Source organism: Aulostomus chinensis, chromosome 6 (assembly GCF_037954235.1).
Source record: "Aulostomus chinensis isolate RoL2024-O1b breed Wild chromosome 6, RoL_Achi_v1.0, whole genome shotgun sequence".
Taxonomy (NCBI): domain Eukaryota; kingdom Metazoa; phylum Chordata; class Actinopteri; order Syngnathiformes; family Aulostomidae; genus Aulostomus; species Aulostomus chinensis.
In genome coordinates this window covers 12,376,924-12,392,500 of record NC_141325.1, presented here as the reverse complement: position 1 = coordinate 12,392,500, position 15,577 = coordinate 12,376,924, and the positions used below count along the sequence as shown (strand labels likewise).

Here is a 15,577-nt window from a genome sequence, read left to right as displayed (position 1 = left end):
GATAGAAAAGCCTGGCTATTAAAGGAAAGGCAAACACAAAATAAGTCATGCTATACAGCAAAAGCCCCCCCCCCCTTAGTTCAGGCAGTGTCCTCTTCTCTTCCTCCAACTCTTCCTCTTTATCCTCTACCACGTCCTCTTCCTCCTCGCCAAACACGACTACTCACTGCAAAAGTCAGACTACTCCTCTTTTGACTCAGTTGTTATAGTAACTCACCTTTCTTTCGTCCCAGCATTCATCTGAGAGGTAGTTAAGAATGGCGATGGGTTTCATAACGACACTCTACAATGAGACAGCCTTGACGCCGAGAGAGAAAGAGAGGGAGCGAGAGAGGGAGAGAAAAGAAGCACAAAAGCAGAGGAGGAGAGAGGATCACTAAAAGTCAACCAGAAGTCGGTAGGGAAATCACAGCTGGCACGCATGAGGGCGGCTCGCTTCACATTTTTGAGTAACATTTCATCCCTTTCTAAAAAGAAGAATGTGAATTGCCCCACGCCGTCGTCATGTTTACAGCAGGTCCCGCAGTTAGCGTCACACCAAACGCTCTACACATGGCTCTCCTCTCAGGTCTTTTGGGGGGGGGGGGGGGGCGATGCACGAACCTCCTCTTAATGTATGCCTCGTGTTTCTCTCAAATCACTCTGATTTCTTTCTTTTCTGAAAAGATTGAAGAGTATAAATGTTTAGTCAGATGTTGAATTTCAATCCATCCGAGCAAAAACAAACATAATCATTGGATGAAGTGGGTTAATAGCGCAAGAGACGCCGAGATGTTGTAATGTCACAACGACTTGGTCCATTAAATCCTGTTATTCTCTGGCGATCTCGTTGTGGAATTTTCTTATAGCTCTCAGCTAGTTGTCATTAATCTACGTTATGTAAGATTGCTCGGTAGCTGTAATTATAGTTCAATGAAACTCTTCCTTTGTGCTATAATGATAGTATAAGTGATTGATTTTCAGTTAGGAGCACATTTGCTGACATTTGTTGCTTCAGAAAAAAAAAGAAGCAATTAAAAACTAAGTAGGCTAGTAATAGTGATGTGTTCTGAAGTTAAATGTTTGTTAATCGGAAGGAACTGAACAACACGATAGGATATGATGCATTACTGCACCTTACAAGTGAAGTCAGATTTATTTCTGTAGCATGTCTGAGCAAAAGTTGAACATATGCAGATGTTGTATATGCCGAATGTGTGCAGCCTGAACAAAAACATACCAAGTCAATCCACTTGTCGGTCCAGTTGTATTTATTAGTAACTTTAAGACCATTCAAATGCAATTCAAAGTGCTTTACATCTTGAAAACAAAATGGAAAATAAGCAAAATAGACATGAAGACTGACGCTCGGCTTTGTAAAAAAATGACAGCTTGCTTTGCTGTATTTTTACTTCATTTCCTGGGGCCTAATAACAACCCATGATTGCAGCTGAGGAGAATATTGTGTTCCCACTGATTGCGACGGAATAAATGGATCATATGTGTGCGCTTAAATTGTCGAAGAATCTATCTTTCCTAGTCTGTCTGGTCAGAAAAAAAAGCACAGATCCATGGACCAGAAGCTCCCTTTCCTGGTACAATTGGTCTGATTTAAGCCAGGGATGTCAGCACCGGGAACTGACAGGTCTCCTTGTTGATGAAATTAAAGGTCGACTCTCCTTAGCGTTGAATCGGGCTCCTATTCATTAGGACAGTGAACAGAACAAGACCGAGGAGCTAAGTCTAAGTCCAGGTGAGTGACGCTTTTTGCTTCATTTCATTTATCCAATTCTCACCCTCTGTCTCCTACACACACACACACACACACACACACACACACACACACACACACACACACACACACACACATAACAGAACCTTGTCAGTAGAGAGGTGAGAACACAGGAAGCGGGGGTAGAGGGAAGATGTTGCGTTTGAATTGGATTACTGACTGTTTGGACTGAAAAGTGAAATGACACAGAGAAGACGGGAATACTGGCGCTGACATCTGGAGTGTTTTTTTTTCTTTCTGTGGATCAGATCACGTGGAGGTGGACGAAGGTCTTTGTGAACATATGAAACAGCTGGGCGGGGGGGGTGGGGGGGCGCACAGCAAGAGAACTTACCAACTGGGGTTCATGCCATTACCAATATTATGGAATAAAACAAACCTGACCCTGATATAAGGGAAACATCAGATATTCTTGGAAATATTCTAAGGAATGCTAACACTGGCAAAACCCTCGACACACCACTTCTCTCTCAAGCTAGCTCTGAGATCCATGCTACATCTACTTAGTTCTGAGCCAATATTTAAATCCATTGAGTTTAAAATCACATTTTTCGCTCATAAATAGATGTCATCTGTTTTGTTAGCCCCGTTTACACAGCCTCTTCAATTACAGTCGCTTTTACGTCTCAAAAAGTGGAACACGACGGCGAACAAAAAGTTTCAGTGTGGAAATAAGAGCAGGTTTATACAGGTTTTGAACTGTATGAACGGCTTACATTTGAAGCTCAAATCAATGGCATCGCTCCTTCTCTTGTCCCTGTCCAAGGAGTAAACTCATGACATCATTATCCTGTCAGGAGCAACGTCAGAAAAGCACGTCTGCGTAGATGAAAGGAATTTATCAGCTCAGAGTCATACGATGGTGATTTTGTAACAATTGAGGTTCTTGATCCAAATCCCCACGCGTTATGTCGTCTTTGGTTTGTTCTGAGTTGATACTGTGGAATTTCTGTTTTAAAAAGAGCTATTACACAACGATCACTGTAAAATATGTTTCAATCAGACTTTAATTTGAACCTTTTCAAAAACTCTAGAAACTTGAATTGTTGGTGAGTCCTGAACAAAACAGCCCTCTTGACAAATTATGACATGACACACTTTCTAAATTCCCCCAAGAAATTTCCGTCTCTGCAGAAATCTTTACAAGTACACACACATGTAGAACCCTCGACACGGCGCGAAGCGAGCGTCGCTCTGTTAGGATCAAATACAATGGGAATTAAATGCTTATTTCTGTCAAAGATTGTCTCTTAAATCATCAAAGCACAGATGTGAATAGAAGGACCCACACCCTGGAACCACATGGAAGTTTTTGATTATGAATGACATGATTTGTCAAGGACAGAAACAGAAATTATTCCACTCATTTGATCAGATTGGCCAGTTCTGCAGAACAAGTCTGTCAGTTACACCCTGGGGTGGTTTGCTAATGAGCTGCCATTAGCACCTAATCAGACCATTATCCAGGATGCAGCCTCCCTCTGCTACACTCCATTTGTTTTTGTTTTTTTTCTTTGAAATGTGGGTGGACAGGAACGATTGAAGTAACGTTTGAGCTGTAGATGTGTGTGTGTGTGTGTGTGTGTGTGTGTGTGTGTGTGTGTGTTCTTGTACGTGTGTGAGTGTTGCAGCAGGTCTTTGCAGGCAGCTTGTTGGAGTCATCCTGCACGCCTCACTCCAAGGGAGGTATTTCTAGTGATGTGACCTTTCTCAGACCAAGCGGTTGTTGGCCAGACGAGTCTTACAGCTGCACATCTGCTGAACTGACAGAATTCACACATCTTTCTGATCTGGAGAACTCACACACACACACACACACACACACACACACACACACACACACACACACACACACACACACACACACACACACCGACTTGCATGCAGTTGAGTAAGTAAACAGGAAAAGGAAATGCATTTGTTGGACAGAAGAGTTCTCAGCAGCTGTTGTAGCAGTGAATGTGAAAAAATATTTGTGCGTATGTTTATGAGAGAGAGAGGGACAGACAGACAGGGAGAGACAGAGAGAGAGACACAGAGCACAGAGACAGAGAGAGACATGCAGACACACACAGAGTGAGCATGTGTCACCCACTTGTTGAGATTTTCATTTCTTAAACATAATGCCAGAGTTCAATCATGTAACCTTTTGAGTGTCGCCCAGGCCTGACGGAGATGAAAGATTAGCGGGATAAGGAGAATCTCTCTCTCTCTCTCTCTGGCTACAGAAAGGAAAAGAAATGGAGGTAAAAGTGACACAATACTGAATATGAAGTCATATTTAGTAGTTATAGTAGTAGTAATAATTTAGTAGCAACAGTCACAAAGCGTGTCTTCACTTCTTACATCGGCTCAGCATGCTGCAGGGTGCAGAGGCAGTTAAGTAACACCGGAGCAGTGGATGCTCTTTGTTTTTCAGCCCTCTTAGTCGACACATACTGCGTTACATAATACAACATTTGTTATCATACCTACCATTTGTAATATGCATTTTTTGATCTTCTGTGGTTTTTTTCCTCCCACGTTTCTATTCTGTTTGTGTTTTTTTTAAAATGCCAATAATTTGTGTGTAATAATTATCAGTATCGAAAGACAATTATTTTGGTGTGAGAATCATGATTGATGCTTGATAAATCTGATTTTAGAAGCGATCAGTCAACGTCACGGCTCTTCCTCTTGAAATGCGGTTTAGTCTTGATAAAGAAATGCGACAACGTATGCGTTTCTTGCCTGTATTCCACGCACACTGATCAGATCTTATTTTCTCAGGCTCTCTGCGAAGCTGGTGAGTAGGTGGGGAAGTGGCAGCTCTATTGTCAGTGAGACAAACATGGCAGATGTGGGGTCAATACGTGACGTTACTCTACAGCTGCTGCTTACTTTTTTTAATGCGTTTTTACTTTTAGCGATCAGACGGGCTTACAGGATGGTTTCGAAACATCCGGACTGCTACAGCGATGACATCCCCTCCCCACAGCGATACTGTTCTACCCCCCTTGGCTGTGTATTTGTTGCTATTTGTGTGCAGCTGATTTTCTGTGTTGTGCTTGTTTTCCTGACTATTTTCATGCCGCAGGAGGATGAGATGCCAGCGACAGACTTTCCAGGAGCTAAACTCTCTCTTTCCTCTCTGTAGGTGAAGTCCCTCACCCTGTTCGTGACCCATTACCCTCCTCTGTGTGAGTTGGAGCGGGTGTATCCTGAACACGTGTCCAACTATCACATGGCTTTCCTACTCAATGAACCTGACGTGGCCACTGACATGAACGGTACTTTTGTCTTAAGTTTTGTTTGCATTTTTAAAAAAAAATTTCTTTTTTTTTTTTGTGAAAAAAAAAAATTATGTTCAATTTTGTGATTTTAAAAAGAATTCATACACGTGACAATTCTGTATTCTGATAAGCAATTTATAAACACAAAAATACAAATCAGGGGGAAAAAACAGCGTGAATACATAAACAAAAAGACCTCATATTGTTCGATGAGCGAGAACAGAAGTAAGCACAAAAAGGAACATAAAGACATGAAAGACTTCAAATTCTCTTGTGTTTTTGCTAAAGCAACTGATCGGGACGGCGTGTAGCTCAATGCTAATAACATCCCAATAAAAGACAATGCATGTCTCTGAGTTAACGCACGTTTGTATGCTAACAGATGAAGAGGTTCAGCCGGAGTTCATCACCTTCCTGTACCAGTTAACTGAAGGGGCGGCAGGGCGGAGCTACGGCCTGAATGTTGCCAGGCTGGCTGACATCCCAGATTCTATATTGCGAACTGCGGCACTCAAGGCCAGAGAGCTGGAGGACATGGTTAACTCCAGGAGGTACACCGAACCCTCACAAAAACACCTCTGTGACACATCCAGATCAGTTTACTAGTCAGTCTATTCCAGGCGTAGCTTTTCCTTAGCTTTTCCTTTGGTTGAATTATTAAGTACTAGGCACAATGTCAGAGCAAACACTTATAGGAAAAGGCAGCAAAGAGTTTGTAAAGATTTTCTGTTGAATTGGATGAACCACACAAGACCGCCCAGTGCTTTCGACTAACTCAATAAGCGCCTTTTGCGGAGTTCTTCGCGCCCGTTTAAAATGATCTGCACTGCACAGTGTAGGAACATTTGGAACGTGTCCAAACCATGCAGATTAATTAAACCATGCATAATCTAGGTTCAAGCTCAGGTGCACAGGGCAAAGAGGTTGTTATAACTGCTGCCTCTAAATTAATCTCATGTTTGGGTGTAGAATTAATTAAGCCAGTCAGAGCGTCCTCTCTCACTCCCTTTAAAAGCCACGCACACCTGCACTTCGCTGCATCGCTGTTTAAATGATTAATTCTTCATGTTGGAGAAACAAACAGGAAGTTTGTGACTGGCTTGTCTGTATACAACACGTTTAAGAAAGTAAGGGAGGGAAGGGAGGAAACGAAGGGAAAAAGGGAAACAACAGCAACAAAAAAAGAAAAATATAAATGTTAAAGCCTAAGCTCACCCCCCCCCCCCCCCGGAGAGTTTCCTGTTCGCTGTCAAGTTTGTTTAGCCGCTTCTGTGCCCGTCCACATCCGCTGCGAGGATGTCGCCGCATGGAAACAATGTTGACAATGACTGACAGCAACCTCACTGATCAATAAAATAAACGAATAAAGAAACAACACATCAACACAGCACACAATCAAGAAATCGCCTTGGACTGATTTTTTTGGGGGGGGGGGTGCTGTGGGCTTTTCGCTTCATCAAGGCAAGATTAAGGTGACATTCACTGGGTGAGAAAATGACAACACTGGTAACTAGCTATGACACATGTGCTGTGTTTGCACTGAGCACAAAATAAGACTCTCCTCCTTTTCCTGCCAGCATATTGCACTCGGTCCAAATCCTTCTGTCTCTGTAGATTTGTACGTGGCATCCTCTCATTAACAGACCGTCGGCGGGGAGTTTAATACTGCTGCTCCTTAAGTAATCCTCATCATATGAGATATCTGACATACACACACACACACAGCCATACCTCTCCATCGGTGTAATCCTCCCTATATGAATTATTTGTACTTTGTTGAAGTGGAGAAATGCAGAGTACACAAGGATTGTACGTACTGCTCAGGGGTTTAGAGTACAATGTGTAATACTGCGTGCTGCGTGAGGTTGTACTACGGGTCACCAGCCTGTCGTGGTTCATCTCATGCATTTACATTTACTATAGTTGCACTGTTTCTTTTTGCAGTTTCTTAACGGTCATCAACCGTAACCAAAATAATCACGTCGCTAGCGTGTCCTGTGTCAGTCTCATCGGAAAACTAAACACTGTTATGTTTGGGTCCATGACATTTGACGTTCCAGACTGTGAGCAGCAGTGGAGACGATGCGAGGCGCACGCAGCCGTCTTCAGTAAAGCTGTCTGGATGACTGCTTCCAACTTACTGATTTGTGTGTGTGTGTGTGTGCGCGCGCTCATGAATTGAAAAAAACAGTATCAATAAATATGCTGAAATAAATATATTTCAGATTTGTACAACGTATATATTCACGGTGGTGCAGTGGTTTGCACTGTCGCCTCACAGCAAGAACGTTCCGGGTTCGAGTCCTGGCTCCATCACAGGATCTTTCTGTGTGAGTCTCCATGTTCTCCCTGTTCCTGTGTGGGTTCTCTCTGGTACTCCAGCTTCCTCCCACAGTCCAAAGACATCAAGAGGGGACGAGGCTGATTGATACTCTAAATTGACCGTAGGTGTGACTGTGAGTGTGAATGGTTGTCTGTCTCTATGTGTTGGCCCTGTGATGGACTGGTGACCTGTCCAGGGTGAACCCCGCCTCTCGCCTGAAAGCTGCTGGGATAGGCTCCAGCCCCCCCCCCCCCAACAACCCTTAACAGGATAAAGGGAAGAAAATAGATGGATATATTTATGTCTTTTCACAAGAGCATGCGTGAAGTTTTTTTTTTATATATATGTGTGTTTTCTGAGTGGAGTTAAGATTTCATCACCATTAAATTTGTTGCATCAGGTGTCTGAAGTAGTTCCAGTCAGAATAAAATTTTGTCTTTGAAAGAAACCAAAGTGCTGGTGACCGCTGTGGTTTTACACCAGTTTAATGCCCACTAATGTTTTGAAGTAGCATCTCATTGTCTTTGTCTGTCTAGGAGGAGACAGAAATTACTCTCTGAGCTCTGGAGCATCTCGGATCGATCGTCTCTCATCGAGTGGCTGCGGTCAAACTCCTGACATCGCTACAACTCCAGTCAAAGCCATCAGAACACACGTACAAACACATGCATATGCTTTCATACTCATAGAGGTGAATATATTCTGTCCTGTGTGTGTGTGTGTGTGTGTGTGTGTGAGTGAAAAGAATTTTCACCATCTCAGGTTCTGATAATTCCTGATCTCTGTACTGTATCTTAAATGTGACAGCATCTATTTAATACCATCTGATCAAGATTTCACTTCAGCCTAGTGTGAAACCTCTTTTATCCAATACCTGATTAAATAAAGAACAACAGACAAACGTGTGACACTTTTTTTTGTCCCTCCTCTATTTCATGTTATCTGCAAGATTGAAATCTACTGTGACATCCAGAGCCTCATGTTGCTTCTTTATCCTTAGTTTAAGCTTTTAGTTGGAATTTCCATGGCATGTTTGCGGTCATCCGTGTGTCCATGGATGCAGTTTCACAAATACCACGGAAGCGAAAATGCATTTGCTCCGGGGAAAATCTGCACCTTTACGGCTCTCTCTCACACGTCCAACTCACGCTCCGCCTTTAATTCCGCCAACTCCAAGATCAGCGTGCATCATTAGAAAGAGAGACAGAGAGCGAGCGAGCGAGCTTGTGGGAGTGCGTGCGGGTGAGAGAGAGTTTACCACAGTCAAAGCCGATTACACTTTATCGGTTGTGATTCTGTCACTGCGTGTCCACTTGAGGGTTCGTCCCTCAGTGAGCGACACGCCTCTCTCTTCTCTCGCTTCTTTACATCGGGAGAAGCTTGTGTTTTGTTTGAGCGGTATGGAATTTATTTTTGCGCTCGTAGCACTCGAACATTTTTTTACTATGAGTTCCTCTGCAGACGCGCGTCCGCCAGCGGGGCAACTTTTCCGTGCGCAACGGCGCCGCTGAGTCGGTGGGAAAGTTCACACGCATCCCTCGTTGAACATGGGCTCGCGTTGAAGCGCGTTCATCAGCTTGTACCACCGTGTTCCCTCTGTAATAATGCAGAAGAGCGTCCGTTACAACGAAGGGCATGCGCTGTTTCTGTCGGCGGTCGCGCGTAAAGAAGGAACCAAGCGTGGGTACCTGTGCAAGAAAACGACGGAGAACAGCCGTTGGCACGAGAAGTTCTTCGCCCTCTACCAGAATGTTCTGTTCTACTTCGAGAATGAGCAGAGCGCGCGACCTGCCGGGATTTACCTGTTGGAAGGATGCACCTGCGAGCGCGCGCCGGCGCCGAAGATGTCAGCAACTGGGAAGGAGGCGCTGGAGAAGCAGGTGAGAGATGTCATAAGAGGATGAATAGAGTTTCACTTTTAGTCTAATCTGCTCCCATAATTCCCCTAAATCTGTACCTCCCAGACGTCATCACTTGGAATAATTTGTGCAGATTGTTTTGCAACCCTCGGCAGCTACGCACTCCAACGTAGCACCATTTGTTGAGGCCACCGTTGTGTGTCTGAAAGTGTCAGTGGATTATTTCTTTCTCATAACTCTCCTTTTCATTCAAAATGGATGCGGACGTCATGTGTTTTCTCAACGCTTGAGGTGAAACCATGTCAACTTGTACTGCGGCATCAAGTTTGCAGCTCCTCAACCTCCCTGCTCCCACATTAAAAAAAACAGCTCTGGCTCAAGTGCGTCCCGGGTCAGGTGATCCTGCCCCCAAGATTCAGATGTTCACGAGGTGACTGGTTCAGAGATCTCTGGCCTGAAGTTCAGAATTCAAGCTCAAAGTCAAATAGTTGGAGGAAGATAAAGCAACAGGTTCTTATGTTGAACCACGTCTCAGAAATACATCATGTGTTTTTTTTGTTCCAACATAACATTTAAACTTTTTTTTTTTTTTTTTAGATGGAACTCTTAGAAATATTCACAAGCCAATATGCCTTTTTATGATTGCACCATCTCACCTGTACATCTTGATTCAATCACTGTTTGATATCTCAGCATTGCAAATTTGGTCTTTGGACAACTTGAGGTTTTGATTCAAATTTAAAACATTTGTAACACATTTGTGTAACGTGTTAAATGCTACAAGGGTGTGATATTAAAGCAGTGATGTGCAGGGAAATCTGCCTCTGACGGTGCTCGAAGAAGTTGCCTCAGCTCTGTTCCTCTGACAGTTAGTTAGATCTTGTTGCTAGGAAACATTTGAATCGCCATTTACCATAGTATTTCTTTGAGGGGAAAATGGGATGGCTCGCAACTATTTTTTTTCTTGTTAATTTTTCTTTTTTTTTTTCGAGGCGAGAGATACTCTAGACTAGAGTGCTTTTTAACGGTGAGATGTATTGGGATGTGTGTGTTATGTAGTGAAAAGACAGTCACAGCCGACAGAGAACAATCTCTAAAATCTGTATCTTTCCACCAACTCTCACCTCGTAACCTGTCTGTTTGTAAATGTGCGATATTTGACAAGACAAGTAATTCCAGATGTATTAAGTGAGGATGTACAAGAGCCACGAGATGGTAGTGTGTGGTTTGAATCAAGTCGTCCATAATGCAGTAAGATTTTTTTTTTTTCCTTCTGATGAAGATGTTAATGATGACAAAAGGGGGCCCCGTCTTTTCCTTCTGAGCTCTTGATTTGGCTCTCAGCTGGCTACCCATTTTCACTTCTCTCTCCAGCCTTTTTTGAGCCACTGTCTCGCTCTCTCACCCTGTCTGCCTCGCTCACCCACTTCAACAGTGATCTTTAATTAGGGTCGTTTTCAATCAGCCCTCAACCTTTTTTGCCATGCCATGTAACGGTTACATGCATAACCATGCACAACAGGAGGAACACACCAAATAACCATGGAATTTTATTCGAGCAATGAGGTGTGTGTGCGTGTGTAGTGTATGTATGCGCGCATTTCTGCGATGGTCAACTCTTTGGAAGGAACAAAAAGGAAAGAAGGACCTCCATCTTCTCATCAGTAACTCCTCCTCATTACTGTTTCTCTGCGCCTGCCAGCAACCTGCAGTATCACACCCCCACAGCGAGCCACAAAGCAACCATGCACATACCACACCAGCACCTCCTGCTCCCTTTCTCTCTCCGGGTTGTATTCCCAGATTGCCAAAAAATACTCACATTTATCTGAATGGTTTCCACAGCGACAGTGGAATTGTATTTTGTGTGTGTGTGTGTGTGTGTGTGAAAGGTCAGCATGTTTGTATATGTAATTGTCAAACTGTCCCTCCCCCCTTTGCCATGCAGAGGTGACTAACCTATTGATCCCAGAGAGAGCCGCAGTTTCATCAGAGACCACCGTGAAGCGTGAAGGTAGATGATCATGAGATCCAGTGGCGGCTGTAGACTTCCTCCACACACGGCAGCATTTTGCTGGTTCAAAGTCACTGATGTTGCTGCCTTGAATGCATGTTTGCTCACTTGGAGAAACAAATTTATGTGCTCTTAGTATCGTGACTAAATGTTGCCAGCTCGTAGAGATGCTGTTTCCAAATTTAAAAAGACAAAAGTACCCAAAAGAAAACCAACCGCAGCACGGAAACTGTCTAATTGCCGTAAAAGTAGGGCCATTTTAAATTTAGAGGGTTAGTTACCGCTGTCCATTTAATAAGAAGAGCAGAAAGGATTCAAGGGAACAAAGGCTATGTTTTCTTCAAGGGAAATTTCCTGAAAAGAACAAATATAACTCAACTAATGACAACTTAACAACAAATACACTAAGTATCCCAACTGGGAAATCTGGCAGAAATGAGTGTGGAAGAAATCAGTGCCGCTGTTGTAAATCGACAGAGCAGAGTTACAGCGGTTAAATCAGATAGTGAGGTCTCGAAGACATTTATGAAGTGTCCTTTTTTACCTTTTTTGTTTTTTGCTGGCTTCATGGCGACATGAACGATACTGGCGGTGTAACTACAAGGACATGCAAATTCAGCTATCAGTCTGACACGTGATTAAATCAAATTTGAGAATGAGACACACTCAGATGTACAGTATCTCCAAGGAGCAGTAAAATATCGTTTTAGGCACAAAAAAAAATTTTTTTACATCAAAACATTTCTGATGATGTCATTATTCTCATTACTGTTCAAAACTAAGCACCGAACTTAAAAGCACTGATTCAAAAAGTTTGAGTCAAGCCTTTATTTTACATAAAGGAAATGACTAGCATTGTTTGTGTTAAAAATTCAGATTCAGCCTGTGTACGACCAAAGCGTGTGTTTTACAAAATATTATGCTTTCATTTTTGTTTTTTTCTGCCACCATTTTCATAACTGATGGGATACCCAAATTTCTCTCTGTGTTTGGTCAAAGGTCTTTGGCATTCCAGAGAATATGGGATGCTTTAATCTAGATGCATGACTCAGTAGGTCAAGCATGCTCCCAAAGTGATGGACAAGTTTACGGGTCAGTTACCGCACTTGCAAGTGTTGCATAGGCCAGAAGAGGTCCAGCTGTAATGAGCCTGACTCAACTTGGGTTACGGCACATTTAGCGGGTGCCAAAACCTGGCCCAGATGTGGCCCAGATGTTGGCCCACATTTGGCCGAAGCCTTCTTTGCTATCACGAGTTTCAACAATTAACTGTTGCATTCGCTAGACAAAAATTTGGATATTTACGTAGACTAACGTTCACTTCCCGGAGACTGGCGGCAGGTTTTGTCCTCAATTGCACATGCTGCCCCTTTTAAACTAGTCGTAAGTCTGGTTTGTGTACTCAGAGCTGGCTTACTGACGCTTACATACACAAGACATGTCAGATTTGTATTTCATCATATTTCCTCCTGAACTGAAGCTGGGCTGCTCATGTGGACCCCCTGGGTCATGGAAAGCTCATGGGGCAGCGAGCCTCAGTAGTCTGCAGTGGTGTTATTGTTATTGCTGGGGCTTCTTCCATCTATTATACATGCTCCATATGTGGAGGAGTGGCACGGAGACAAGGACTCACACACACATCCCACGGGGAGTACATCAAATAAATGTTAGCATCAGGTATTAAAATTGTCAAGTAGTTTTATGTATGTTTTATGTTGTCTGTGCAGAGTTTATGAGCTTTTTTTTTTTCTCTTCCAGAATCAGTTGAGGCACACAGGCAGTTCTAAAAAAACACAGGAAAAAAAGAGCAAAACAGATTTATGGTGTGTTTCGATGCCTCCGCTGTTGCACTGTGAGAGCTGTAGAACAAATGTTTCTTCCAGCATCGATGGCGTTAGGGTGGCAGATTGTTCCCCATTACCTCCTGGCGATGAGGCGACAGTGGAACTATAAAGCAGCATGTTTCAGTTGGTGGGGGGGGGGGGGGGGCAGGATGATGATGTTTGCATGTTAGCAGTGAAAGTAAACAGTGGAGGAGGGGAGCAGTCAAGTTTAATTACAAGATAAACGGACAGGTAATCTCTGATCGGGAGCGTCCTGAAGCAGGTTATTAAACCGCTGATGTGTGTTCACTGTATGTGTAATTGTGTAACTCATTTTGTCGAGGACGTGCGAGGAGTCCCTGTGTGAGTGTGAGTGTGAGGCGGACCCATTGTTCTAAGAACTTTGTTTGGGTGGAAGTGAACAGTGTGGAGAGCAATGAAGAAACAGCAGGATGTGGGATGTTGGTTCTGTGATTGTCACAGTAGTTGGTAAATCATTAATTGGATTCAGTGGTTGCAGGAAGTACAGATGCTCCCGTCAGATTAATGATTTCTATTTTTTTAATGAACCCCAGATCAAATCCAGGATCTCTACACGTGTGTTCCTAATGAACGGGGCAGTTAAAAGCCACAAATCTTCTTTATTTGTCACATCACCATGTCACAGATGTCACAAGTCAACAGTTAGAGGACAGTTGGTATGTTATAATCTGGCACTACAATTGAGGAAGATGTTGCAGCTGTAATATTTAACATTTTCAGTAGTAAGGCACCTGAGAAGATGGTTCTAGCCAATCAACTAACACCAGGGCAGGACTGGAGCAATAGGCAGCATCTGTGTGGTTTGAGAATGTTTTCACAAGCACTTGAGAGAAGCTGCTCATGTGCAGCCTACCATCGTTGGACTCTCCTCACGATAGCCTGTACCAGGACCCCTAGAGGCTGAGCCTTCATCATGGCTGCACCCAAGCGATGAACACCCTCTCCTCTGCCATCCGCCACTCTGGCGCAGTCGATAAAACCTGACTCAAAGCCAGTTTGTTTGCCTTAACCTAGCTTAGCAAGAACTTTGGTAGGTACCCCTCCTTTGGTTCCCTTCCATTTTTATGTAAAATCATCTTTATTTTTTGACCTTTTTGTTTTTGCTCTTTCAATTTATATTTTTACAGTGTCCTCCAGCCAAAGAAGGGCACATTAAAATATGCCTGTTGTCCTCGCAGAGGCACGGACGTCTCTGCTGTCTAGCATAGGAACAGACGTCGCTAGGCTGACTCAAATATTTGATGGACTTTGGACAAGTGGACAAGTGCTTTCTCCATGTTATTTTCTACTTTTCTGTCTGTTGATGGTAGGTATGTGTTGACAAGTGCTTTGCTGTGCACAGAGTGGTGCTGTTGGAGTTACATGGACATTGCTGCAGAACATCCAATAGAACAGGTATTCAGGTTTGTAAATTGTTATACTCTTGGTCCATCAACCTGATGTAACTTTTTAGCATATGACATCTCAGCTCCTTGGCCACATGTCGTGTTTGCGCACAGTTATCAAATTACTGCAGCTGTAAATATTCATTTTTCAACAAGAGGAACGCCTGAGACAACAACTCTTTTTTTTGTTTTGTTCCTCTTATCCTTGCAGCAACTTCACATGGCACTATAGAGACATTGCTGCCCCTGTGGGAGCATGACAGCAGCTGAGAAATGAGAGGAATATAAAGAGAAGAGAGGCAGATTGTGAGTCTGATCCAGAAGACTGGTGGGTGGAAAAAGTGAACCCACACACTGCTATTAATCTCTCTAATGCTTCTTTTCACAAATGACTTGTATTGTTGTGCTAACTGGTTTAACCTTGGTTATGGCCAACGATATTTTCTATTGCCTGGTTTATAAAACATGGAATTTCTCAGATATTATGGACTGATCTGTACGCACGTTATCAATGAAAAATCAGCTTATAAAGGAGGCCAACAGGTTTTGTCAGCAATAAACAGTACAAACTCTTTCCCCTACAAGTCTTTTTTTTTCTTTTTGAAATCATTCCCAGCATTTCTAAAACTGCAGCATTTATAACATGTATATTTTGTTCTAGGAGTATGTATCAGAAAAGGGTTTTTATGTACTCTTTAAGGGTACATTTGTAGCTCCGATTTTCCACTCGCCAGAGCTCCCCCATGAAAAGCCGCACATCAGAAGCGTTTTTATCTCTGTATGTGCATTTGCGAGACTGACTGCTATGGTCATACCTGCAGGATAACATCTGAAAACAGCAAAACAGTCATCTCAGTTTTACTTTTTCACTCATGTTCCTGTCTTTTTCAGCGCACAAACAACTTGGAACATTGTTTCTTTCGTTTTGGAACAAAAGGTCCAGTTCTGTGTATGGTTTCTGTCTTTTACTGTGTCACAACTTGTGTTTGTGATTTCATGGCTAAAACATTTGGAGAGCAGACAGACTTGAAGTCCAGCTTCATTGACGCACAGACACTAAAACACTGAGTGTGTCCCAAAAGGGTACA

At 43.1% G+C, this 15,577-nt stretch overlaps 2 protein-coding genes across 6 annotated transcripts in view; both read left to right on the top strand.

Moving 5' to 3' along the window:
* msh3 (mutS homolog 3 (E. coli)) overlaps nt 1-8,260 on the top strand; it is a 36,972-nt gene extending 28,712 nt beyond the window's left edge. For all 3 annotated transcript variants that reach the window (XM_086206513.1, XM_086206514.1, XM_086206512.1), the window contains exons 22-24: nt 4,908-5,040; nt 5,426-5,594; nt 7,903-8,260. In XM_086206513.1, the coding sequence (XP_086062639.1) occupies nt 4,908-5,040; nt 5,426-5,594; nt 7,903-7,984 (384 nt within the window). In that variant the 3' untranslated portion in view covers nt 7,985-8,260. The remainder of the gene's footprint in view (nt 1-4,907; nt 5,041-5,425; nt 5,595-7,902) is intronic.
* A 338-nt stretch (nt 8,261-8,598) lies between these two features.
* The window catches only part of LOC147260110 (ras-specific guanine nucleotide-releasing factor 2), a 40,285-nt gene continuing 33,306 nt past the window's right edge, over nt 8,599-15,577 (top strand). For all 3 annotated transcript variants that reach the window (XM_086206509.1, XM_086206510.1, XM_086206508.1), the window contains exon 1: nt 8,599-9,246. In XM_086206509.1, the coding sequence (XP_086062635.1) occupies nt 8,971-9,246 (276 nt within the window). In that variant the 5' untranslated portion in view covers nt 8,599-8,970. The remainder of the gene's footprint in view (nt 9,247-15,577) is intronic.